The 25917-nt window shown below is 38.3% G+C and overlaps 1 protein-coding gene across 2 annotated transcripts in view; it reads right to left on the reverse strand.

Moving 5' to 3' along the window:
- SH3KBP1 (SH3 domain containing kinase binding protein 1) overlaps positions 1-25917 on the reverse strand; it is a 213979-nt gene that overhangs the window by 82449 nt on the left and 105613 nt on the right. Inside the window, exons 4-7 of one of the 2 annotated variants that reach the window (XM_058821978.1) lie at positions 24251-24357; positions 16298-16421; positions 10944-11018; positions 954-1150 (exon numbers count right to left, since the gene is read on the reverse strand). In XM_058821978.1, the coding sequence (XP_058677961.1) occupies positions 954-1150; positions 10944-11018; positions 16298-16421; positions 24251-24357 (503 nt within the window). The remainder of the gene's footprint in view (positions 1-953; positions 1151-10943; positions 11019-16297; positions 16422-24250; positions 24358-25917) is intronic. The other variant, XM_058821985.1, reaches the window with a different exon arrangement.

Consider the following 25917-nt stretch of genomic DNA (forward strand, 5'->3'; position numbering starts at 1 on the left):
TTCCTTCAAGGAATGAAGGACACTTCATAAGGATTTTCAACTACTTCAAATGAAAAGAGATGCTTCTGCAAAGCCCTACATGTGAGTTAGGAAGTCCACCCAGAAACAGAAGGCAAGCATGCTTTGAAGTCAGCAATGGTCAAGCAGTAATCCAGTGTAGGTTATCCTTTATTTAGATTATTCCCTACCCTCTTTATACTAAGGGAAAAATGGTCACCTGCAAAATATTAATCAAATGTCCCTCAGGGTAATTTAGTTCAGAAGTTTCCACCTCTCTCTGCAGGACCTCCTCTCCTCCTGTACTACTGTAACTCAGGGTGGATGTGGGAGTAGGTCCTGTGCTATAAATCAGATCACTGAAATTATCTAGGTTGAAAAAAAATCTTGCCAAAAAAGGCCAAAAATGGTAACTGTTGTAGTGCCTGTTTCTACAGACAAGTGGACAAGCATGAATCAAAAGGTAAGAAGTTGCCACACCAGGTAATAAGAGCCCAGGAGCTTCCTAAAATCACCACTAGGGGTGATTGGGGGTGAAATAAAATGCATCATGTAACTATGCCCTTAGCAGAACCTGGGGCTGTGGAAGCCTCCAAACACTTCTCAGCACATCAGTAACTCTGTGCAAATCTGAGTCTTCATTTAAAGGAAGGATTTCACAGATTTTTCTGTAAGTTGTGATTTCATTGGAAACCATGGACTTCTTTGTTTGTTTCCCTAAAGAACATAGTTGGGAGCAATTAATTTTTAAATTTTTTTTTCTTTTTATCATGCAGCTAACCTCACCGGAGTCAATTTTCTGGTCTGAGGCAAAAATAAGAAAAAGCAGAACTTTATCTACAGAAAGATTAGGAAATGATGATCATAAAGCTTCAAGTTTTGGCCAGTGACAGATTTTAAAACTCTAAGATGAAAACTTCTTTAAACCCAAGAGGCAATTAAGGAAGAACACATACCTTATCTACTGGGAGGAAGTCGTTTTCAACTTCTATTGACCTTGGTCGTAGCTTTATGGGTTTGTCTTTGAAGATATCTCCAAAGCCAACACCTTTGACCTTTTTGGGTTGGATTGTCGTGCCTCCATTGGCTCCTTCTGATTTTGTACTGCAAGAGTCACCACCGTCACTCTCAGAGCCTGTAGCATCTTTTAGGCCTGTGGAAAGGAGGGATGAAAGGTGTGAAACTCACTCTTTTAAGATCAGATTGTGAGTGGAAAATATCCCTCCCAGCATCCTCTAGAGGAAAATGAAACCACAAGAAACAGGTAGAGAAGATGCTCTCTGTGCCGTGCACTCATTTTGGCTTTGAAAAATGACTTTATTTCATCACATTGGTGTACTGGTTAGAAATTACACCAATCCACAAAATCACAAAACATGCATACTTCAGCATCAAAACTTCACAAATGAGGATGGTGATTCCTTGAGCACCAAGAAAATCCTCATTCCTAAGGCAAAACCTCTTTGCAAGAGACCTCAATAAAAGAAAGAGTTAAATTCAGCTGTAAGGCTCCTATTGTATAAAGCCACATAAAGCTAACAAGCAGTCAGATCAGGCATGCTGTACCTTAAATCTGTGTGACTCAGGCCAATTATGCAATTAGTATCTAAAGCTGCATTACCTAACTGGGAAATATAAAGCTGAAAGCTGTTCAAACAAATTTGCAATCAAATAAGCTGTATAATATGTTCCCTGCTGAAAATTAAACCTCTCTGCAGCATAGACAGCCTCATAAGAAAAGCACCCATGCACACTCTCCTCTAGGAATACAACAGATCAAAACTGACGTTCTGATTTGCATTACTTCTTTCAGTGAATAGGAAAATTTACCTGCATTTATCTGAAAATATCTGCTGCTCGAAAAACAGAGGCCACAGATGCAATAGGTGATGTTTCAGCCACTTTACAGAAGGGTGCATCAGGTCAAACAGCCACAGGCAACAAAAGAGACCCACTGAAGTTTCCTTCCCTAGACCACTGAAATCTGCCTCTCTACATGAACAGTTTCCAGGAAAACCACAGCAATTGCTGCTGCTACAGCATGAATTCTACCTAACAATAAGAAGCTCAAATCCTCACATTTCCCTAACAAGCACTCATGATGTCACAGATGTGGATCTTGCAAGCTGAAGAATAATTTCAAATAAGCTTTTCTGCTTAATTACTTTTATATCAAGGTCGACAAAGAGATTGCAATTGATTTTCATCATAAAAGGCTGACAGTACAGATGAACCACAGAAACCAGGTCCTGAGGCCTCCAGGTACATCTGCATGATCCAGGACATGAGAGGCTCATCTGTTAAATGCGTTTCAAACCAGGGTGCTGCTAGGAAATGAATTCATGTCAGATCAGGACTTTCAGCCAAAACCAGGAAAGCCATGATTTGCTGCCCTGACACTTTCTGTACCTTTAACATGAAAGCAGTATAAAAGCAGAATTAGAGAAAGTTCCCAATTAGAAACAAACAGAAAGACTACAGACTAAACAAAACACTTTGGCCCTCTAGCCTCCTGAGTGGCTGCTGCAGCTATTGCAGAACATCAGTAACATTTCTATTTAATCAGGTATTCAGTTCAATTAACACTGAACAAGCTATTTGCTCCATAAGCTAAGCAGGATTGCAATTTAAATGAATATTAAATAATTATATTACAATACTCTTCTTAAATATGCAAAAGTCTTGATTTCTTTATGTTTTATTTTTCTAAGATGGGCCTGGGAGAAAACCTCAAATCAGGTTAATTAGCATATTTATTATGGTAGTTAAAATGGCAGCATGCCTACCCTCAGTAAAGTAAATTCTGTGCACTACTTCTCTTCCAGACCTCAGGAAATCATTAACCAGAGAATTTAAGCATTGACTGTGATGCTGCTTGGAGCTCTGGAGGGCAGGAGAGGAGTGGTTATCTGCAGCAGAGCCACTGCACAGTGTTTCCAGCAGAGGCACTCGGAGATGCAAGGGTAAATTAAGGGTAAATTAAGCCAGACAGGTATAAATCTCCTTGGGCAGTGTGGCAAAGTCACTGCCCCTTTCTTGCTCCCTCCCCTTGCTCTGACCTGGGCAGTAAGTGAGGAAGCTGAAAGTTCTACCCACTGGACCTTCTCCAGCTTTGCAAATGGTCAGTCACTGGGGCACTGGCTGAGACAGAAGCTAGAACCAACTTTATTTACCACTTCTAACTGCAAAGACAATGGTCAGCAATTGACTATGCTGAGTATAAAATTTCCACAACTCAAAAAACTCAAATTGTAGTGATTGTTGTCTTTTAGCTGAACAAAATATCTTTATATGGAAAATTACCCTCTGGCAAAGGTTTCTACTGTCATCCTTGCCAAAATCTCAAACTATTCTGTGATGGAGGGAAAAAGCAGTGAAGACACCTCCCTCCAGAAGTAACTGATCAGAATCCATTGCCACTCCCTGAAATGAACAGAAAAGCTACCTTTAAAATAGGTTATTAAAATAGGTTCTCTGCATCCCTCATTGTGGAAGAAGATCTGGACTTTGGTCAATGGATGGAATTAAAATATGAAAGTAACTGTGAGAATTACTCAACAGGTCTCACATGGACTTCAGATCTTTGAAGTTTACATGAAAGAAAGATCAGAAACATCAAGGGGATCTAATAAGAATAAAGCTTTTGTTTGTTTCTGGGTCATCACTTGTTTCTCATTACAGCATTTTCAGCTTTTATGACCATTTTTCTGTGATGAGACACCACGCTTTGTATCAGAAGCCTCACCTCAGGCCCACAACAGATTTCCTGAGCATCACCCATCTGTGCTTGATGATAATCCAAGAGTGGTTTGTTCTCTATACTGCCACAGAGCTGTCTCAGTATACAGTCCTCAAAATGAAAGCAACATAAGAAATAACAGAATTGCTTCTTTTTCTTTTTTTTTTTTTCTTTTTTTTTTTTTTTATGAGGACAGAATGGACTGAAGCTTGGCCTGACCAAAGTAAATTGCATTTGTGTGATCAGATACAAAGCTCCTTCAAAGTTAAAAAGAGTTCTTCCAGATCAACTGGGAAAATGACCTAATTTATTATTTTTGACTGATCCAAACTGAGAAGTTCTCTGTACTTCACTAAATAAATCAGTAAAAATAAAAGCCCTGCTTGTGCTCTTACCACAACATGATGGGGTCTAGAGACAAAGAGGACAAAAGAGAAGAACTGTATGCAGTGGAAACTGTAGAACAAATCAGATAAATTGAGGATCTGCAGTAACATTTAGAAAGAATAATGCATTGCTTGGGTACAGAACAGTCCTGTAGAAAATAATCTAACATGCTCTTACTATTAAAGGCATGCTCAGGAGACTCTCTCTTACCTTCCTGTCCAGGTACATGAGATACACTCTTCTGGTTTGGACAGATAAAATCTTGGAAGCAAGGATTTGGAACACTACGCCCATCCTTGCCTGATAAACTCTCTCCATTGGGTTGTTCCCTAATACATATGTATGTGTGTGTGTGTATGTATCAGTATGTATCTATCAGCAATTCTCTTGGTGCACCTGCAACCTGGCTCAGGTGACCTTTCCTCTTAAAACCAGAAAAATGTTCCTCTTTTGTTTGTGTTTTAGGTGGTTTTGGGGTTTTGGGTTTTTTTTTCATTCAGCTTTTCATGGATTTTTTTGCCACTATACAAATAGCTTAGCTGTGTGGCAGAACACAGCTGGCTGCATAGTTTCTCCAAAAGATAAATGTAGCCCATGGACACAGCTGGAATCTAGGCAGGAACCTGAGTGACACAGAGTGTCAGATGATTAATTTTAAGTATGAAATTTTCTTCATGAAGAGCTATCAGGAAGGTCAGGCTGCTAAATGAACATTAAAAGCAGGAGAGAATTTCAGTGGTCACAGTCCCCTCTGTGCTGCCCATCACACCCACTCAGCCTGGGACAGCTGTGCTCTACCACAGACATGGATTGAGCACAAGGTGAGGCAGCAGCTCAGCAAACTGCTCTCCTCAGAAACACTGAGAACATCTTGCTCTTCTTGTCAGCCCATTAAGTACTTCAAATAAAGCCAGTATAGGATAAAAGCTGCAGTAGTCAGGCCTCTCACTATTTTTCCTGCTTTTTTTTTTTTAAACAGAACTTCTTTGGAATCTGTCAGCTCGCTGTCAGCATTTGGAGAGCTGACAAGGTAAGAACGTAACATCAATAAGGTGCTCACTAACATGCTTACTATCACATCAGTCTTAATAACAGGAAAGTTTTTCAGAACTTTAATAGTTCTCAGAACATATTTCTCAAGTCTTTTGGTAGTGTCACTTCAAATTTCTGGATCTATAAGCAAAACTGTTATTCTTTTCCCTTGATTTATTGTTGCTGAATCATCTGTAGTATCACAAGGTAGAGTTCAAATCTAAGCACTGGTTGCATTTTTCCAGTAAGTTCCTTGAAGTCTGAACAAGGGCACCATCATCAGCAAGGAGTTAAAATTCCCAGGGTCCAACTGTTCCCAGCTTTTGCCTGGAACAAGATATGGGTCTACAGCTTTTTAAAAACACTCTGAATTCTGATTCCTTATTGATTCATTCTCCTTAAAAATGCAAGCTCATTTAGTATTCATGAAGATTAAATTTTCTCAAAACTGTCTGGAGGAATTTCGCACTTCACACATTTTTTCCTTTATGGGTATATAAATGAGATTAGCTTCCTCAAGACATTTCAAACACACCACACTCCTGCTATAGCAGTTAGAGGTCTTTTGAGAGCAACATTCTGAAATGTACCAAAACAGATTAGCTCAAACAGGGATTAAAAAGAGACCACAACATCAGACTTAATTCAGAAACAGCCTCTCAGAGCTGTGCTGGCATCAAACCAGAATTCTAAATCAGAAAGATAGTTAGGGATGATAAAGGGCTGTGTAACTAAAGCTGGTAAAACAAAAATAAACAGCTGTGGTAAAATTAACTCCATTCAAAGCAGGAAACAAATTATTTCTAAATAGCTTAAAATGGCAGGGGAGAAAAGGAAATACATTCTAAGGTTACAGAGATTTCTATTTTGAGCTATTACTTGGCAATTTAATTTTTGTTCTTTATTCTGGATTGCTCTCTCTGCTGACAATTTATGGCCCTGGGCCACTGACACAGTAAAGGCCAGTGGTGTTCTGGCCCTCTCAGCACTTCTCAGCTCTGCTAAGCAAAGGCAGCTGTTCAGAGACACACCTGAGACACTGCAAAGGATCTCCTGATCTGGTATGGCAGCCAGAGAGAAACACTGCCAACTGTGTTTAATAGAACAAAGACATTTCTAAATGAAGCTTATTAGGTTTTTCTACTTTTATGGAAGGGAAGGAAAGCAAGGGGAAATATGCCTTTTCCTTCCATTTAGAGAATGATAGCATGGAACGCCTGGGTGACCAATGTGAATGACAAAGGTGGTGAAATTACACATGGTAATTGCAGTAGATGAGACAGGAACTGTCCTTCTTCCTTTTCCTCACATACTGGTGAACACAGAACAAATACCCACATCCTATAAGGTATTACTCTTGAGCTTTCTATCAAAATCTGTAATTTGCTGAAGCCATCCCCAACAACATTACAGTGTCATAAAAAAATCAAAACCAGAAAATTAAATTGGATTCTAAATACTACTGCAAAAGAAAGACATGTTGATTCTGCTTATTTTAAGATTAATAAATTCATTCTTTCAAACAAAAATTAATGCTTCTTTACCAAGAGTGATTATACTTATACAAATAACTGAGGCAGACTAGCTCAATATTAGCAATTAATCTCAGTCATTCCTTGAAAAAATGTAACTATGTTAGCTAAATATTTTGTCATTTGCTTACAACGTTCATTTTCCTTTGCACAACAGTTCTTGCCACATAAGAAATGCCCCAAGATTTCTATGCTTGCACAAGTGGTCATGCAAGGGGAAGGGGAGCAGTGCCTGCCCCAGGTAGCAGCATGCATTGAGGGTGATGCAGCACAAGCATCTTCTGCAGCACGAGCACAGAGCCATCAGTACAGAACTTGGTGGCTTCCCCACCTCCCCAGACACTTCCCCAAGAGCAAAGAGGAACAATCATTCTTTTAGGAGCTCTACAATTGTAGACAACCATTGTCCTCTTCATTAGGGGGCTGCTTTTTTCACCACCCTGACCAAGCACAGGCACATTATCACACATGGAAGGAGAGATAAGCAGCCACAGGCAGCAGGGTTCTTGACCTCCCACTCACCAAGCAGGTCTTTTGTGAAACTCATGGAAAACCACTTGGTAGTGGGAATCCCAATCAACAGAAGGATTTCACATTTCACCACGGTCAACATATTTTTTCCACACACGGCCCCCAGTCCCATGTCATCTGTACATTTGTTCTCCAGCAAACAGGATGCTAATTTTTAATCATTAAAATTTCCCTTCCCCAATTTTATAATTTTTCTTTCTCAGATATCATTTTTCATTGCAGCACCTGTAGCAGCTGTGTACTTGATACAAGCTCTTTATTGCAAGCAAGTTGTAACAAGGTGAGGAGAAATACAAAGTTGTAACTGTCCTCTCTTCAGAACGGTTAAAATCCACATTTTGCTCATTTATTGAACTTTGCTCACATCCTAACACTCCTAAATGGGGTTTAGAACATCATAAATACATCAGCCATATTGATTTCTCAGAACTCTGACCAGCCATAATTCCTCAAGAATTAAGGGGAGGGAGACAAAAAAAAGGGTAAAAAAAAAAAGTGGTGGAACATCAGAAAACACAAAACACAATTGAGGTTACTCACGAATGTTTCTGTTTCAACGATCCTGATCTTCTTCCATTATATCTAATAGCTATTACTGACAGCATTGTGGATCCACATATAAGGAAAGAGAGGCAAATATTTGTCAAATCAAGCATTTTATCTGCACTGTTCCTCAGTTTTTGCATCTTTGAAGAGAAAGAAAGCGAAGCAAGAAAGAGAAACTAAATCAGTAAAAATAAAAAAATTAGAAATCTGAGAAGCGTTGTTCGTGGAGGTGCAAGAAAGTTGCAGGATGAGAGAAAAGAGGGCTGTGATCAACAAAATGACAAGTTTTTTGTTGCTCTGTGTCTCTCTTCACCCAGCATACGCAGCAGCAAAGATTTTCTGGTAGCAGGTTGATGAGCAGAATGCCAAAGGAGCTGGAATTGTTGCTGAGCAGAGCCTGGCACACCTCATGACCCAGAAAGCCATGTCAGCATATAAAGGCAAGGCTGGGTGTTTCTGCAGGAGATAATCTTGCATATTTCAGTGGAAGGTACCTCTAGAAGCAGCGACCAATTCAACAGCTATTACAGGCCTTGGTTAAGTAAGAAAATGCCTTTTAAACGCAGCAGTTGGAAAATGGCTTTCAAAATAAAAGTATTTAGCACTGAGCACTGAGCATGTGTTTGTAAAGTAAAAGCTCTAAGCTTAATTGCAAAGTTGAGCAACACTTCATGCAATGTGATACAGGTGAATCCAAGCATTGCCTAGGCATAACTAATCTTAAGTTATGAACTGACTCCAGCTTAACTTACAGAGAAATCAGCAAGCTGAAATTAGAGCAGCTATGAGTTGTTTTAACCAGACATTCCTAAATGAAATCAATTCTGTGGAATGTCTCCAAATGGTTTTCACTGGAGACATAAGCTCATGGATATTTGTGTAAAAATATGGACCATAGAGGAGACATGAAATGGAAGGAGCTGGCTGCACCACCAGGCAGCTTGTTCAGGAAGAGCATGACGAGTAAGTTTGCAGGGAGTGAGCTGTAAATAGATGGAGCAGGGAGAGTCAGAGACCCTCCTTTTTGTCTGTTGGTTTAGGCAAGAGCATCTCTGATAGTAACAACATTGAAACCCTTGTTTTGTTTAAGACTTCTCCATTTGACCTGATTTTGTGTATTACCAATTCCTCAGTCCTAGTTCCAACCCAAAAAGCAACAAACAGGCCATAAGTGTAGCTGGATATCTGGCCTTCTGAGATGCAGCTTTATTGAGAAAGTAACACATCTCTGCAGCATGAAAAAACATGCAAGTCTCAACCAAATGCAAAGCGAGGTAGAATTGAACCTCCAGGTAAGCCAAGTCCAGGTAGTACAAACAGATATATTTTATCAGCTTTAAAAACAAAGTTTAGATGGGTGTTTGCCCAGAGCAATGTGAGACAATCTGCTGTGGGTTAAGCTGTCTTCTTGCAGCTGGTTATCAAGCTTTCCTCCAGACACTCATCCAATCCTGCGCTCTGAAATCAGTTTGATGCAATTTCCTCTCTTTGACATGGCACAACAATGGGCCAGTATGATTAACAAGAACTAAATGCAGAGCTCTGGCACAAAAGGTGACTGAATTCTTCCTGGCTTCAGTTCCGCTTACTTTAGACGACTTGAGAAGAGGGGAAGGATGATTTGGCCCTCAATGAGTAACAGGCTGGGCATGGAGAGCAGGCTTTTGGAAAATTTTGAAAGGTAATGTTAGGGCAGCACTGCCCAGTAAGATTGTGAAATTAAAGGCTCCAAGCAGACCTTGAATCTGATTTGAAGCTTCATCTTTATGTCCAAAGTCAAGCATACTGGAAATTAACTCCATAAATCCTTATCATGCTTATCAGATGGGTGGATTAGAAGACATGAGGGTCTAAGAACTCTGCAAGAAGCATGAAATTCGAGTGGTTGATAAGCAGTCATGGAGATATAAGGTGAGAAGCAGCACAAAAATTTGAAGACCATCAGCCACATGGTCTGCTCCAGCCAGAGCAAGGGCTTGGTTGGAGCTTGCAAAGAGCTGCAAAATGAATTCTGGTGGACAGGGAGATAATTTTCCATGAGGAAATACTCAGAGCTGCACACATTGACATAGATTTTTGATCAAAAAAAGGATCAGATTTGTTAAGAAAAGCAAAAAAAATAGGTGTAAGGGCAAATATCAGAATAGAATAACGTGACTTCAACTGCTTTCATCCTTTGCTGTCAACATGCACAAGACAGAAGTCCTCAGAGGTAGAAGACCAAACACTCCCACCCATTAAGGAGGAGGAAGGGCAGCACAGCATGGATCCTCTCAAGAGAAAGCTCTCTGGGGCAAAAGCAGATGCCAAAGCTAGCACAACATCCTGTTCACTGGAAGACAGAACTGAACACTTTGCACTTAGACACATCAAATGTGAATCTTCCAGCTAGATTTCGCTATGAGGAAACAGGTGGAAGGACAGATTTCTGTCTTCCTTGCTTCCTCTGTCTTGCATCTGATATAACCATTCTCTCTTTTTCTGTATTACCAGGGCAGTAAAAGAACATGAAAACAGGATGTGCCCTTCTTTTAAAAAGCAGAAGCCAAAAACCTGAACATGAAATGAAAAGAGCTTTATATCTTTTACTCTCCTTGGCAGAAAGAAGGTATCAGCCAGAATGCTGTGAGTAATAACTGTCAAAGACAGAATGCCAAATGAAGAGCATGCAGTAAAAATAAATTTTTAAATCACCAAAAAAAGAAAATTTCAAACAAATCAAGACCCAAAATATCCTTTAAGAAAAGCAAAGCATACTTTATGAGTTCAACAATCACAATGGAAACTTTACTTTTAGGGCAGATTGACATTTAATTCAAAGATTAGTGGTGATTATCAACAGTCTTCTCATTTCAGGGGGCGAAAGTGATGGGACTAAATGTTCTTAGATTCAATCCATAGCTGAGACCAAAACAAACAATGTAATTCACAGTTTACTGTGGGCTTATACACAGACATTGTATGGACACAGAACATACACATGCACAGGAGGAACAGGTGCATTCTCATTGCATTAAGGCTGGGCAGTTCATCAGCAGCAAACTGACTTCAGCTTACAGACAGATAAATGCACGAGGAGTAGCCATAAGTGGGTAGCAGTGGCACAATTTACAAGTGTAGCTAAATCAAACAAGGTCAGAGGACTGAAGCTATTGCTGGATGATTTTGAGCGCACTCACTGTTATAACGTCTGTAGCTGTCAATCTTTGCCGGTGCCACTCTGTACAGAATTGTCCCTTCAAAGGCAGATTTTCCTGACAGCAGGCAAGAGAAGGAAAGACAAAAAAAGGAGAAGGGGCAGGGTGGGGGTAAAGAGATCGAATGATGGTAAAAAGAAGGGAAAGGAAGAGGTTTTAATCTGTATTTTCAGTCACTGACATTTCAAAGCCTCATTAGCAAAATGACGAGAACATTAACAAACATATCTGATTGTACATGAAGTTAGAATATTCTTACTGCTTGTATGTCAGATAACAGAATCTCATGATTTTGCTAAAGCTGTTATTTACAATGTCCAACAGAATGCATTCTTCTTAGGTTTGGTCTGTTGTCCATCAAGTTGTGAGACTTGAAAATAAAATTATTTGTCTGGTTTTTGCAGTCTTGCACAGGGGAATGCTGAAAAAATATTATTACTGCAATGATGTACTCACAGTGGCTCAACATTCCTGCTGCAGATGTAGTGCACTTGAACAGTAGTGCACAGCTGACATCCAAACAAGGCAATGAAATACTCACATCTCTTTAATGTACCAGGATCCTGTGAGCATCAGAAATACTGCATCTTTCCAAGATCACTTATTGGAAATATTTTGGACATGGGAACTGGTCTTAAACAGTGCTTAGGAGGAAGTATAGGACAGTAAAACCTGAATAAATTATTTTTTCAGCTACAAGCTTCATCAGGTGTGACTCGGCATTGACATTAACAGAAGCAAAAATCTAAAATTAAGAGGAAAACCAGTAAAACTACAAAAAGCAAATCCCACTTCTCATCTAAGATATTTAAGATAACATTTTTATTACAAAATCCTTTTTTTTTTCATTGCTAGTGACATAGCTCATGCTCTGATATTTAGGACATGAAATTCAAGTGAAGGTAAAGGCATGAGCAGCTGAAGTGTTTTGTGTGTCAGGTTTAAAAACCCAGGCAAGCCCAAGAATATACCAATGCCAGATTGTTCCAAATCCCCCCTAGGTATACCATCACAAAAATTGATGTCTTGGGTAAAATTTTATAGCAAAATAGACAGTATATTTGAATTGTCACAACACAGAATCGCACCCAGTTTGGTACCAAAAATGTGTGGGATTTTTTTTCTCCTGTATATCATTCTGTTGGACTTTTAGACAATACAAAACTATACTTATTTATATATTATAATAAGCTAGTTCTTAGTTTTGTTGCTGCAGTTTAATTAATAACAGAATATTTCCATTGCCTTATGTAATGTTTCATGTAATGAGGAAGTAAAAATGCTAGAAATCCATCTTTACACTTTCTTTTTACAGGATACCATTAAAAGAGTGCTATTAAAACAGTCGAACATCAACCCACTGCTAAGGGAAATGTAAGTTAAGCTTCATGACACTGTGGAGAGCCAGAGAGACAGTAATGGAAAACCAAAGTTTTCAGAACTCAAAACAGAGGAGGTTGCCTGACTGAAGCATCAGCTGATGAGTCTATTATCAGTTCTGCCTCCAGCAGCCAGGACTTTTCAGGGGTCATCACTAACAGGTTCCAAAAATAGCTGATAGATACCATGAGGCCCAGCTGTACCTCAGAGAACACACATCAGAGACAGCAAGATACAAAAGGCCACCTTTCAATGCTGTCATGACACTGCTGTGAACATACTAAATGTTTTTTGAAATAATCTTCTCAATGTGAAATTGTGATTATCTCAAACAGATTTTTTTTTGACTACATGTCAACTTTTTGCTTCTCAACAGGCTGTATTGATAAGAAGTGGTATATTGAAAATAGTCTCAAAATTAATACTGTATCTCTGAGAAATATGGGAAATAATCTTATAATCCATGTATCTAATGTAGTAATAAATTGATAATGCATACTACCTGTTCATGCTGTAACAGTTGGCCTAAGAAAAGCAATATTTTCATTTAAGAGCATGCTTTAAAGAGCAAGGAATTGCTGTTTACTCTAAGATCCTGTCTGTACTTACACTGCAAAATGCCTTTGAAGAGAAGAAATTTGGCAACCATCTTACAGCTGGGACAAATACTTTAAAATCAAAGAAACACCCCCCCAGATATTTTGATCTTGCAAGTCTTGCTTTCCAGCCTGCTGAGCACACACCATTGAGGGGAGGCGCAGGTTCCCAACCCTTTCCAAATAAGGTTCAAGCTAAGTCCCACAGTCAGGATTCACAAACATTTGGCACTTCTAAAACTAGCCCCAGGCATTTTCAAAAAAGGAAATTTTTGCTCTGAACAAGCTTCTGAGGTTTGTCTATGGCAGAGCATGAAAAGAAACCAGGATAATTTCTTCTGGCTGTTTACTCTGATCTGCCATAAAATTTACATGGACACAACAAAAGCAATAAAATCAGACTTTTTTCTGTCCATTGGAGCTGGTGTAGATGGCAACAGAAGGACAGAGAAATATGGGGTTTTATTGACTTTATTCCTAAAAAGCCAAGTTATGTAATTTTTCTCTTCTGTATTTCTTTTTCTTTGAGTTCACCAAAATTACATTTGCCCTTCAAAAATTCTCTTTATAGATGGACATTAAAATGTGATTTAAAAATCAAGTTTAATTTAATTTAACCAAGACGTTAAATTTAATTGTTAACTTTAAAACATTCATGGGTTTGCACAGTGCCAGTTCTCCACATATCCTGTGCTATTTTCCCAGGTCTCACAGTAAATCTGCCAAGTATTACCTTATCCATTTTACAAGTTGGGCTGAACAGTTCAAGGCTGCTGCTCAGGATTGCAGAGCCAGACCCCAGCCCTGTCTGGGCTCCTCTGAAAGCTGAGCAGAACCTCAGTGGCTGCCCAGGGTCTGAGCTCAGTGCCTGGGTACAGCCCCTCACCCAAGTGCCAACCTCATAATCCAGAATTCATATTCAGGGATTCCACCTCGCAAAGTCCTGTGATACAGACACACTCAAAGTTCCCAGAGAAACAAAAAGGAGTTACTGCACATTTAAGGTGCTGTCACATCCTGTCATCCATGGAGGAAGGAGCTGACCTGGAGGTGTGAATACACACCTTTCATCTCTCCTTCTGAGGTGTAACCTAGAGCATTTCAGCAGTGCTACTAGCCTGATGGCCAAATCTTTCAGGGTTTACTTGTTCATTTTTTAAAATATATTTTCAGACTGAATGAGATTATCATTCCTATTCAGTTGTGTAAACTTGTTCAAATTTTTGCAGTCTCATTACAGGGATTTTCAAATCCAGATATTCAGTGTGCCTCATGAAGCATTATGTGTTGGAGAGCAACAGCTGTATCAATCACATAAATCACATACAGAAAAAACTGAATTTATATATATTTCCCATAATTCTCCTAGGGGAATGTAATTCTTAAATTTATAGTTTTACTTGAAGAAAAAATAAATTAAAAAACATTAAAATCCCCATAACAATCTCAGCATTCCTTGAGTCACTGTCTCTCTCTCAGGAGGTTTACACTGTTCTTTTGATTTATAGGCATATCTAACACTTCCTCAGATAGCCACAAAGCATCTCCAAAGAATTAAATTATATACATGAAAGTAGGAAACCCATCTCCCACCTACAGTTACCTTCAATTTATTTAAAGATGCAAAACAATATTTGTGTTACTGCTGTCTTCTTCATAAAAGTATCACAGGCTTGGGTTCTACTGACAGAACCAGCACACAAATCCAAGTCTGAACAAAGCATGGACCATAATGGAATCAAGAGTTAATGCTTTGTGGCTGCTTTTGCACACTCCCATGTATGTTTTTGTTTAAAGCCATTTTTAGGATGCTTATTATGAAGTATATATCAACAAATTATCTGAAAAGAAAGAATACTCATTCATTCATATAGAAAACACTGGGGTATTCCATTCTGAACATTATCACCTACCTTGTTCATTTATATAGTACCAAACACTACAGACTCCAGAGCTGAAACTACTCTACACAATTAGTTCTTCCAAGACTCACTGTGTTTATAATTAGCATAATTCAAGAGAGCATATACAGATTATAGAAAGCAGTTTGCAATCTCACTGAAACATGCACCTTCACTTAATGACCTTTCTCCCTCTCCATCACATAAAAAATTTAAAGTTTAAAATATGTTAATTCCAGTCTGAAGGAATGTTACATTTAATTATCTTGAACTGCACTGACCACCTACTGGTGTAGGTCACCAGCACACATTCACACATGAAAATGTACTCCATTACAAAAAAAGATAAAATATTTCCATAATTGCAAATGTCAGGGCTTTCAGGATCTTATTTTTGTGCTATGGAATAAGGATGAAAAATTTGCCTTAAGTGGAAAAATAAGGAAAACAGAAAAAAGTGTTATAATTTTCAACCTTTTATTGACAGAGTAAGCTATAAAGGTTTTGGTAAATTTCAGCTGAAATCAGCTCACAAGGATCTTGGTAGTCCTTTGACTTCTGTTTATTCAGAGATCTCAGGAGAATGCTACATAGCAATGAACATCTGCAGTGCTAAAAATAGGAAGACCTTGGAAAGTATTGTGGAATTAGCCTGAAATATGCAAATAGAATTGGCTTCTTTTTTTTTTTTTCTCTGAAAAGTCAGATTTGATCACTGAATTAGGAAAAAAAAAAAAGGTAATAGCTGCTTGAAGAACATAAAAAACATGAAGACCAACAGCTTTCCATTTCATGTAACAGCACCCTTTTGGTTCAGGTTATTCTCCATGAGAAGTTATAAATAGGACAACCCACTCCCATGCTTACACTATTGCAAACTTAGTTACCAAACATGCTTTTCACCTGCAGCAGTACTGGCCCACTGTAAATGAGAGAACAAAGTCCATGTCCCAGTTCTGGCCCCTTTCCCTTTGGCTGCTGGGGCAGTGGGTGTCGGAGGTGACAGAAACATGCTCAGCACCTGGAGGGAAAAAGTGCTGCATGTCCCACACCAGTAATTATCAATCCTTCATCTACTGGAGTTGTTATAGAAAGCATGGCACTTTAATCCCTCCACTTTAAATAAGCCACTTTGTACTTTCCACTTCTAAGGACAAAAATTCCCTTGTAACTGATTCTGAAATACAAATGCAGTCATCATCATTGCCTTCTCTCTCCTCTTGGTCTGCTGTGGCCCAGCAAGGCTTACACAGCTCAGAGAGCACTGACAATGCTGCAACTCAGGTAGCACTGCAGGTATACATAAATCATCATCTTCTGACCCTTTCAGCATGAATTAAGATCATGGCATTCAAAAACGCTTCCCAGCAAGAGATAAGAATGTGCTATCCTATCAATGTGTTATGAGCTAAAGACACAAACATACATACAGTGCATCAATAATAAAATTTTTCCTTACTTGACTTCAGTTGCTCCTCCTGTGCTATTCCAACATCATCAGAATCAGAGAGCTCCTTTATGAAGTTGGAAGGAAACATGCCAGTCTTCCCATTGAGTATACCTTCCCACCAGCCCTCTTCCACCTGCACAGAGACAAAAAAAGGGGGTTTTTACATAAGCAACACTTTACTGAGCACCATTATATACATTCAATAAATGACACTAATAGTCATGAATAGTTTATATTAATTAATTTCAGGTATAAGGAGCACATGGCATGGGCTCCAAGCCAGAACACCTCTCCTTTTTTCTTCATAAGTGAAAACAAGAGAGATGCATGAACCCATCTGTAAATGTCAGCAGTGCTGACAGCAGTCAGAAGCACGGATGAGCATTAAATAAAAGGATAAAAGAGCAACTAGAGAGCACATGGTATCGCTACAATTTCAACTTTTATGGATATCCATTCAATCAGTAAATTTTCAGTGCACACCGTATGGCTATTCAAGACCATCTTAGTGGATGCGATTTGCAGATTCTGTTTGAATTCCCTAAGTAATTAATGGTGAAAGAGAAACACCTAAAAAGGGCTACTCAGAGAATCTAATTTAGTTATCTTAATATAATGAAAACATTCCTGCCTTCCCCATCAAAATCAGAAATTTTGTATTTTAGAAATTCAGAATGCTGCTACATCACTCATGTGTAAATGTAAGAAACCTGTGGAGAACAAAGACCAGTACTAATGCATATTTGACTCGAGATTTACAAAGAGGCACTGAAATACATAATAATAATGATAGTGTCAGGAGGAGCAAGGACACTACCTAGCCAAAACTTAAGAGAAAATATCGCTTTAAAATTGCAAACTCCCTCCTCCATAACCCATTTAGGATTGAATGGTGGTGTCAGGCAGTGAAATGACAGCCCTATAGAAATGCCTTTAGGTTATAATGGCACTGCAAGAAATGACTGATTATATGCATCTGCTAAACACGTTCTTGATAGATAAATGTTTTTCATCTGTCAGACACTGTCCCTTCACTAAAAATATGACAGGAGAGGACAGTGTAGGTCTGTGACACATCAGTCTCCAATAATGGTTGACTCATATCTTTTCTGCCTACCTTCTCCCCAGTTATGAAAAGAGAAAGTTAACTTTATTGTTAAAAAAACAACCCCACACTTTAAATGAACCTAGCTAATTATCACGGAAAAAAGTCTGTGAAAAGTCTTTTCACTTATCTTGTGTGAAAAGACTTGAGTCCTTAGGAAAGAAATCTCATAATAATACAACTAAATATTGCCTCAAAATATAGAGGAATGTGTGCATTTTTCTCAATTTAGCTACATGAGACATTTTAGTCAAAAACACCACATTTCTTGATCTCATGAGCTGAATTTTTGTTTTAATTTGAAAGTAGTTCAGACCAGACTTTCATTTAATTTCAGTACTTGTCCCTGGCAAAACTTCCCCTCCCTCAATGCCTCGGTAGCACTGGTGAGCTCCAGCACATCTCTGGGAATTATCTTACTATCCTGCTGCTACTGGAGAAGATAGAATGTGCACATCTCACTCAATCCCTTCAGTGAGGTGGAGGTTTTTACATCACAGTATCAGAGTCTCTAAAAGGTAATATTTACCTTCTTCTTTCCAGACTAATAAAAAACAATATGCAAACCTGAAACTGCATGATACACAGCACTCAGACTCTACAAATTATATCTCTAAAGACCATCTGATATAAATGTTATATTCCATATAAAATTTTATTGTTATATAGAAAATACACAAAATGGCCAAGACTCTTTGAGCTATAAAATATTTCAATTTTTCTAATGCAGTATTCCCATGTGGCTATATTAATTAGAGCTAAATATTAAACCATAACTGCATTAGCTGATTGACCAGAAGATTAATTAGAGGATTTACACAGTTCCCAAGTCCCTGCTTTGCAAGATGCTGAGATTACTTGACAAATAATGTGACTAATATCATTCAGTTCCATCTTTTCCTCAAGTAATTTTCACTTGCTTACTTCTTCCAGAGTTTTCTTACTTCTACTTTCTTACTATTACTTGCTTGGCTCTCTTCAGAGTTTTCTTACAGTTAAAATAAGCACTTTATGTGATGTGTTGATCTATGGATCTCTATCTATATGTATAGAAATATATATATATATATATATATATATATATATATATAAAGATCTTTAGACAGCTAAATCTAAAGTGCACATAAATATGCTCAGATAATTCCTTCGCATATTTTAAGTTTTTCAGTTGACTGAAAAATTGTCTGAAAATACCATATTGGATGCAATAATTCTACAAATTCAGAAAAAAATCTAAAGCAAAACCAAGGGGTTTCTTCCACAAGGGAAATGCAGAATCATCTTAGCAAGACATTAGAGATTGAGGTCAAACTGGGCCTCCCAAAGGTTTATTAGGAAATTTTCATCAAAAGTATCAAAGGTTTTAAGTATTTTAAACACTGAAGCTATCTGCTACATATCCTTAAGCCTTAAAACACACCAGCTAGAGATGAATCCATACAATACAAGACACTAAAATGCCTCCAGGATTTAGTTATCCCAAACTGGGGCATTCCATTACCATTTGGTTTGAAAAGTTGCAATAATTCACAGCCAATAAAACCTTACAAATGAAAATCCATTATTCATGGGGGGTAATCCATCTGGAGGCACAAACTCAATAAAATTTGTTACCATGCTATTAAAACAAAGTGCTTTCAGAATTTATATGTTTATGTCCTGTTTATGCCCAGCATTCATGTGCTGAACCAAAGAATCTAAAAAGAGGAGGGCTTCATTTGGCAGTCCATGTCCCCATGCTGGAAAAGAAGTTCTACCAGCTTGCCAGAAAATCTAGGGCTGCCACAGCTTCTTGCTTACACCTTGCTATATACTTAATAGGCTAAAGTTGGTAAATTATTAAAATGTTCAGCTCTTTGGAATCACTGACCTAAAGTGTATTTCCAATAAATTCCTCTATTAGCCAGTCCCACAAGATGTTCTACAAGCTGCAGCTTTGCCTGTTAGGCTGACAGATTACTCACAGTTTAGTTAAGGCAGATGAGGGAAGCTCAGAGTCAGGAAAGGTTTCAAAAGGAAGAAAGTCTCCCTGGATCATAACAGAGTTTTTCTGAGCTGTTGAAACTAAAACACAGTCCCAGGAATAAAAGCAATGCCAGAAGCAGACAACAGGAGAGAGAGAAGCTCAAGGTCAACAGATTTTCTTTTGCTTTGAGAGAACTAGAGCACAGAAAGCAGAGGAAAAAAGCTCCCTTCGTTTATAAATTCTAATGGAAAACATTGAGCAAACATTGAGCTCAAAGGACAAAAGCAATCACATGTTGAAAAGAAATTAAAAACATAGATTCCCAAGAGGCAAAATAAACAAATCACATCCACTGCCAATGGGAAAATAAATTTTGGAAGCAAGACCTCAAGAGAAGATGGTGCCTACAGTGCCACTTGATGGCTTATTCTGGGAGTGCATTCAGAGAGAGCCATGCCCCTAAGGGGTCAGCCATCCCTTGGGATTCTGGTACAGCAGAATAGATCTGGAAACTGTTTGATATCTCGGATGCAGAAGATAAAAAATAAAAATGCACAAGTACTTTGTAGTAGAGAATCTTTTCAGCTTCAGGGTTCTTTATTTTAAAGTGTCAAAATGTGCTTTGGGAATTTTTGAGTGTTTGATTTTGTGGTTTGGGTTTTTGATGGGGTTTTTTAATATCATCTTCTAAATAAGAAACTAAGGGATTGTGAAACCAATCATGTAGAACTTGGATGACGTTATATGGACTCATCAGTACTTGCACCCTTATTTCCCCAAAAAAAGTCCCCTACCACATAAACTAACCAAAAAGAAGTAGGCATAGAAATCCTCGTGAACAACCTGTTAGAAGAGAATCTGGAATAACTGGCACAGCATTCCACAGAAAAGTAACTGAGGGATGTGAAACCCCAGCATTCATTCCCAGCTGTTTTCTTGCAATTTATACAGCTCTATATTTGTGGCACAGACCATCCCCTCACTATAGTTAAATATTCATTCCCCTTTCTACTCTACAGATGCCAAAAAATGTCACTGTAAGAAAAGTCCAGCTCAATTCCCAGTTTATCTTGTTCCTGGACATGGGTTGAATCACTTTATCTGATAACAAGACCAAAAAACATCCATCCACTAATCTTGCAAATAAGAGGCAATAGATTTGCCAAAATTCAGTTTGCATTTTTATAACTTAAAAATAGTTACTGATAGGATTTGATCACGTAATATATGGCAATGTTACCTAAAAGTCAAAGAAATAAGCTCAGTGGCATTACAGAAGGTCTCAGTCAAAGCCCTGTGAGCTTCACTCCATTCACTACACATTGCCAAAAAGCTGTTTTGGGAGGAGGAGGCCAAAAGGTAAGAAGCAGCACAGTGACAGAGTAATCCCAAATGCCAGCAGCCTCAGAACTCCTGAGTGACGTGCCAAATGTCCTCACTCTCATGCTGCAGGTTAATTATCTGGCATCCCCTGAAAGTGTAAGGGTGAAACATAATTGGAATTCAGATATCTGCATTTAATAAGACAATTAGTTACAGTTGTATTTTGGAACAACTGTAATTAGAGTTAGAGCTAATGAGGTAAGAAAATGACAAGCAAAAAGCTATCAATCACACAATAAACATGAACATAAACAATGATGGAAATTCTTCTCTTGTTAGTTTTAAATGTACTTTTAATTTAAGTCTGTTAATTAATGCCTCATGGGTATCAGTGTCTCTGTAGTTATGGAAACCTATTTTAATGACAAGCATTTTATCTATTGTGTTGAATGTTTGATCTTATTATAATTAATTTCTAACTACTTAGGACAAATAGGAAGGAAATATAAATTCTGAACACACACAACCTCTAAGTATATCCATCTGGTGACAAGTTCAAAATTCAACTTGCTGTTGTTTCAATCCACTCTATAGGCCCAAATCACTTCTGCCACGACAGGAATTTCCATGTAGCCTACCACTACTACAGGCACAAAAACCCTCTCCAAACATCTTATCCCATCTGTTGGCAGGAGGAAGAAGGATCTGGGTAGCTTTGGATGCTATTACATATGGGGAGGTGGGAGAAGGGAAGGCATCCTCATCCTCAGCAGATCCCCATGTGACATCAGTGTAATTTATTTTCACTGGGAATTTGGGGAAACACACTTGGACATTGTTGGAGGCATCTGAGATTTGTGTTCCCTTCTGTCAACCCTGTGCTGCAGGCAGTGATCTTAAGGAGGAGCAGAGCACATTTCTCTAATAATGAAGTCCAATTAGCTTTTCTTTGCAACAGGAAAAGCTTTATGAGTTGTTGAACCAGAAGCAACATTTTAACATGTTGGCTTTTTTTCTCAGTAACTACATGAAGATACATAGATGGTCTTTTGACCTAAATAACACCAGTTTTATTTGCTGTAACTCAGTTAGGAATCAATTTATTTTCAACTAAACAGAAATCCATAGAGATTTTAAAATATTAATCCAAGTCAATTAAACCAATAAATTCAACTGATCAACTGTCTTAGGAAGATTCAAAAAAATACTATCTGTGGGAATCTGAGACCTATTCATGAATAAAAAGATGGGATGAGAGAAAAGAGCAACTGGAAATGGAAAGTGAATTACCATTAATGTTCCAATTACATGGAACTGCTCTAAATAATGTGGAAGATATCATCCAGTTTTTATTCCTAAGTAATTATAAACAAAACCTGTATTTTACAAGAATTATCTCAAATTGTTGCCTATGTGGAAAGGCTTTTTCTGGTTTTTTTGGGAGGGTTTTGTACAATAACAGAACATGATTTTGGCCCTTGCAAAAACCCCCTCAACTTTCACAACTGAGGAAGACATATTTTTTCAACAATAAGTCATTCACCCCAAATATTTATAATTTGAAATAAGAAGCATTGTATAATGACAAAACCACTATGAATTGTATTTCAATGCAACAACTCTTTATGCAGCATTACTTAAAAGCAGAAGGGTAAACAATTAAATCAGCACATTTGTTGGTGCAACTTTCTGCTTCAAATAAAGTTCCTGTTTCAAAAGACACATTCTGCTCTACTTTTTCGAGGAATTAGTACTGTTATGATAACAGCAGAAGAGGAAGCTACAACAAGTGTTCAACATCAACTGCTTAGCATCAACCAAAATGAAAAATAAGGGTCCCACAACAATACTTCCTAAAGCACTGAGAATTTCTATTTAATATCCTATTTTCCTTCTTCTGCCAGCTAATCTACTTTCACCCAAAAGAGAAACCTAAGTGGGTTTCAAAAAACATGCCCTTAACTATAAGCACACACATGCAAGTACATGGAATGTTTCACTTTTATAGCTCTACATTTTTCAATTTTAATGCTGATATTTTCAGTCTCTTTTGGATATAAATAAATCAGGTATGTATAATTAAGTTTTTCAAATTTAAAAAGAGATGAGATCCATTCCATAAGAGATGCTTAGTGTGTCACCTAAATTATTTAATCATATAATTCATTCAGTAGAATTAATTTGTTGGCTGGATACTAGCAAAAGGTTTTATTCCATCAATTTACTCTTAAAAAACACAGACTTAAAACTTTTAAGTTGTATTTGCGTGGCCATGTGAGATGAAATATACGTCAAATTGCCCAATGAAAACAGTTCATGTGATGTCATGAAACTCATCATAATGTGGAGTTTACAATATGTTCAAAACATGCTCTTCTAACCTTGAATTCCCCCATTACAAAACTGCTCACAGACAGAATAAGGTCGGTTCAGTGACACATCATGTCTGATTCCAGATGAAGAATGCTGTGCAGAGCTGGTGTGCACAGCTAGGTTAGAGCAAAACCAGTGATCACTAAGCTCCTTACATTCAGATGTGAGAATTTAATCTCTTATAAGAAAGTGCTGGATACCATATAGATTACAGTAGAATTTATATTCTTTTCAAATTGGTTGCTTAAGTGACAGATGCAGGAAAAAGTAAATTATCTATATATCCTAGACAAGAAAATGAATGTTTAATTACTAACTGCTGAGTTATGAGAGAGAAAATAAAATCTTATAAATAAATGATACAAACTGCAACACACATTATGTTGGCTGCCTGAGCAGACTAAGGTCTTCTTTTTAAAGCTAAGTAAATAAGTATAAAAGAGTTTAAATGTATTCTATTCAAAGGATGTAGGTTATCATTTTGACTTTGCTGCTCGTGCTACCAAGAAGATATTTGTAAAATCTCTAATGGAACACTGAAGGTATTGGGAGCAAACACCATTTCTTGACCCTGCAGCCAGAGTCACCCCTGCAAGGAAAATCTCTGTCCCTCTGGACAAGCTTGCATAATTTGCTCCCAGCTCGCGTGATTAATTTTTCACATCCAGTTCTAACCAAAATAAGTGGCTCTTGAGTCTCTAAATATTTTGTTGGGGGGTTTTCTTTGGTTTTAGGGGGTTTTTTTTAACTGATTAAGACCAAAATGAAATTCTTAAAATTTGCTGGCAAAGATGACAAAAGGCAAACTCCGGTAGAGATTCAAGTAAATTTCTTAAATGTGTTTAACTTTGCAAAGGTGACTTTTCTTTGTGGCTGACTTACTAAAACTGGGAAAAGTTTCTTCTGCTTTAATCTTTGGTTCTTCTCTGTAACACAAACATGGAGCTCTTTCCCTGAACAGAACTCTGAAACATCAACTGATGTAAAACCAACAGAAATGCTACAGGGGGGAAAAAAGGGTCACAAAATCCATAAGAAAAATACCAACATCCCCTAATCCCCAACAGTAACCCAAACCAGACAGGTCAGTATAGCAGAGAAGAAAAATGTCTGGTTTAAGTTATACTGAGGAGCTTAGCATGCACAAGACATGTCAGAAATGCATGTATGTATATTCAATTAAAGATGTGCTCACCTCTCCCACAACTTCAATGATATCACCAACTTTTAATTCCAATTCATCTTCATTTTGAGGCATGTAACTGAAAGCCACCTGACATCTTCTTCTTCTGCTTCTCTCTCCTGAGGGAAATGAAGGAAATAGGGAAATCACAAAATTAAAATAAAATTCCATGCCAAAGACAAGCCATGGGAAATTATTAAAGATGAAAAATTAATCTTTGAACATTATTATCAGAATGTGAATGTCTGTGATACTTAGTCTTTCTGCCTAGATTTACCTTACAAAAAGAGCCCAAATTTAAATAATTGTGCTTCCTAATGACAGAATGGACAAACTTCACCCAATGGATCTTTCCAGGTGTATTCACTACAATTTCTCTTCTATGCTAATACTCTGTACACATGGTGTAGGCAAATCCAGAAACCAGAGGGATGGGGAAGGGATCCAAATCTTATAAGGAAATAAAGTCTCAGCTGTATCTTGTCCACAACTCTCTCACAGGTGTACAAATAACTCATTAACCATTCTTTATATTTTTTTCACAGAATCATAAAATTGCTTAGGTGGGGAAAGGCCTTTAAGACAGTTTAGTTCAATTGTTAACACAGCACTCCTAAGTCCACCACTAAACCACATCCCTAAATTCCATACTAAATAACTCCTAAATACCTCCAGGAATTGTGACTACACCACTTCCCTGGGCAACCTGCTCCAATGATTGACAACACTTTCTGTGGAGGAATTTTTCCTAATATCCAATCTAAATGTCCCTTGGCACAACTTGAGGCCATTTTCTCTCATCCTGTCACTTGTCACCTGGGAGAAGAGCCCAACTCCTACCTCACTGCAAACACCTTTCAGATAATTATAGAGAGTGGTGAAGTCCCTCCTCAGACTCCTTTTCTCCAGGCTAATCAATCCCAGGTCCCTCAGCTGTTCCTCATTGGACTTGTGCTCCAGACCCTTCCCCAGCTCTGTTCCCTTCTCTGGGCACACTCCAGCACCTCAATGTCCTTCTTGTACGGAAGGGCTCAGAGCAAGGTATTGATCAGCTCATGTGTCTTCTTGCATCCTCATTGCCTGTGACTGGAAGGACAGAGAAGAATTCTGCTTGTGCTCCTGATCCCTTAAGCAGGTGTCCCAAGGCCCTGCATAATCAACTCCAAGATTTCCCTTAGTCTGCTAGCTGCAACTTTATCACTGTCTATCTGAGAAATCAATAATGGACAATAATCTGAGGGCTGTACTAGGGTAGGAACCTTTCCATCCACACCTTCAACCCTGGCCCCAGGGAGACTGCAGAGTTCCCAAAGAAGTGGGTCCTGTTGGCATATCAGGATCTCTGTTTCCTTCAGAAAACAGTCTTCCACAATGGTGGCCTGCCTTTCTGGGGTTTTTTTAGGTTATCCGTTTGAACAAAGGGCATAGGCTGACATCACCTTGATGATATTTCCAAGGCAGATGCACCATTGTCCAGTTCCACTTGCAGAGCCTCACACCCGTTATGCCAAGGCACCAGGGAGGTGGGGCAGTCACAGAGATATTCCTGCTGCACCAGGCAGGAACTCACACTTATATACCACGCAGATATGTGTGTGTGTGTGTCTGTGCACACATGTATTTGTAAGGTGCACTAATGCTAGGTTAAAGAAAATAGAAGGAAAACCATTGCAATTGAG

Source organism: Ammospiza caudacuta, chromosome 2 (assembly GCF_027887145.1).
Source record: "Ammospiza caudacuta isolate bAmmCau1 chromosome 2, bAmmCau1.pri, whole genome shotgun sequence".
NCBI lineage: Eukaryota > Metazoa > Chordata > Aves > Passeriformes > Passerellidae > Ammospiza > Ammospiza caudacuta.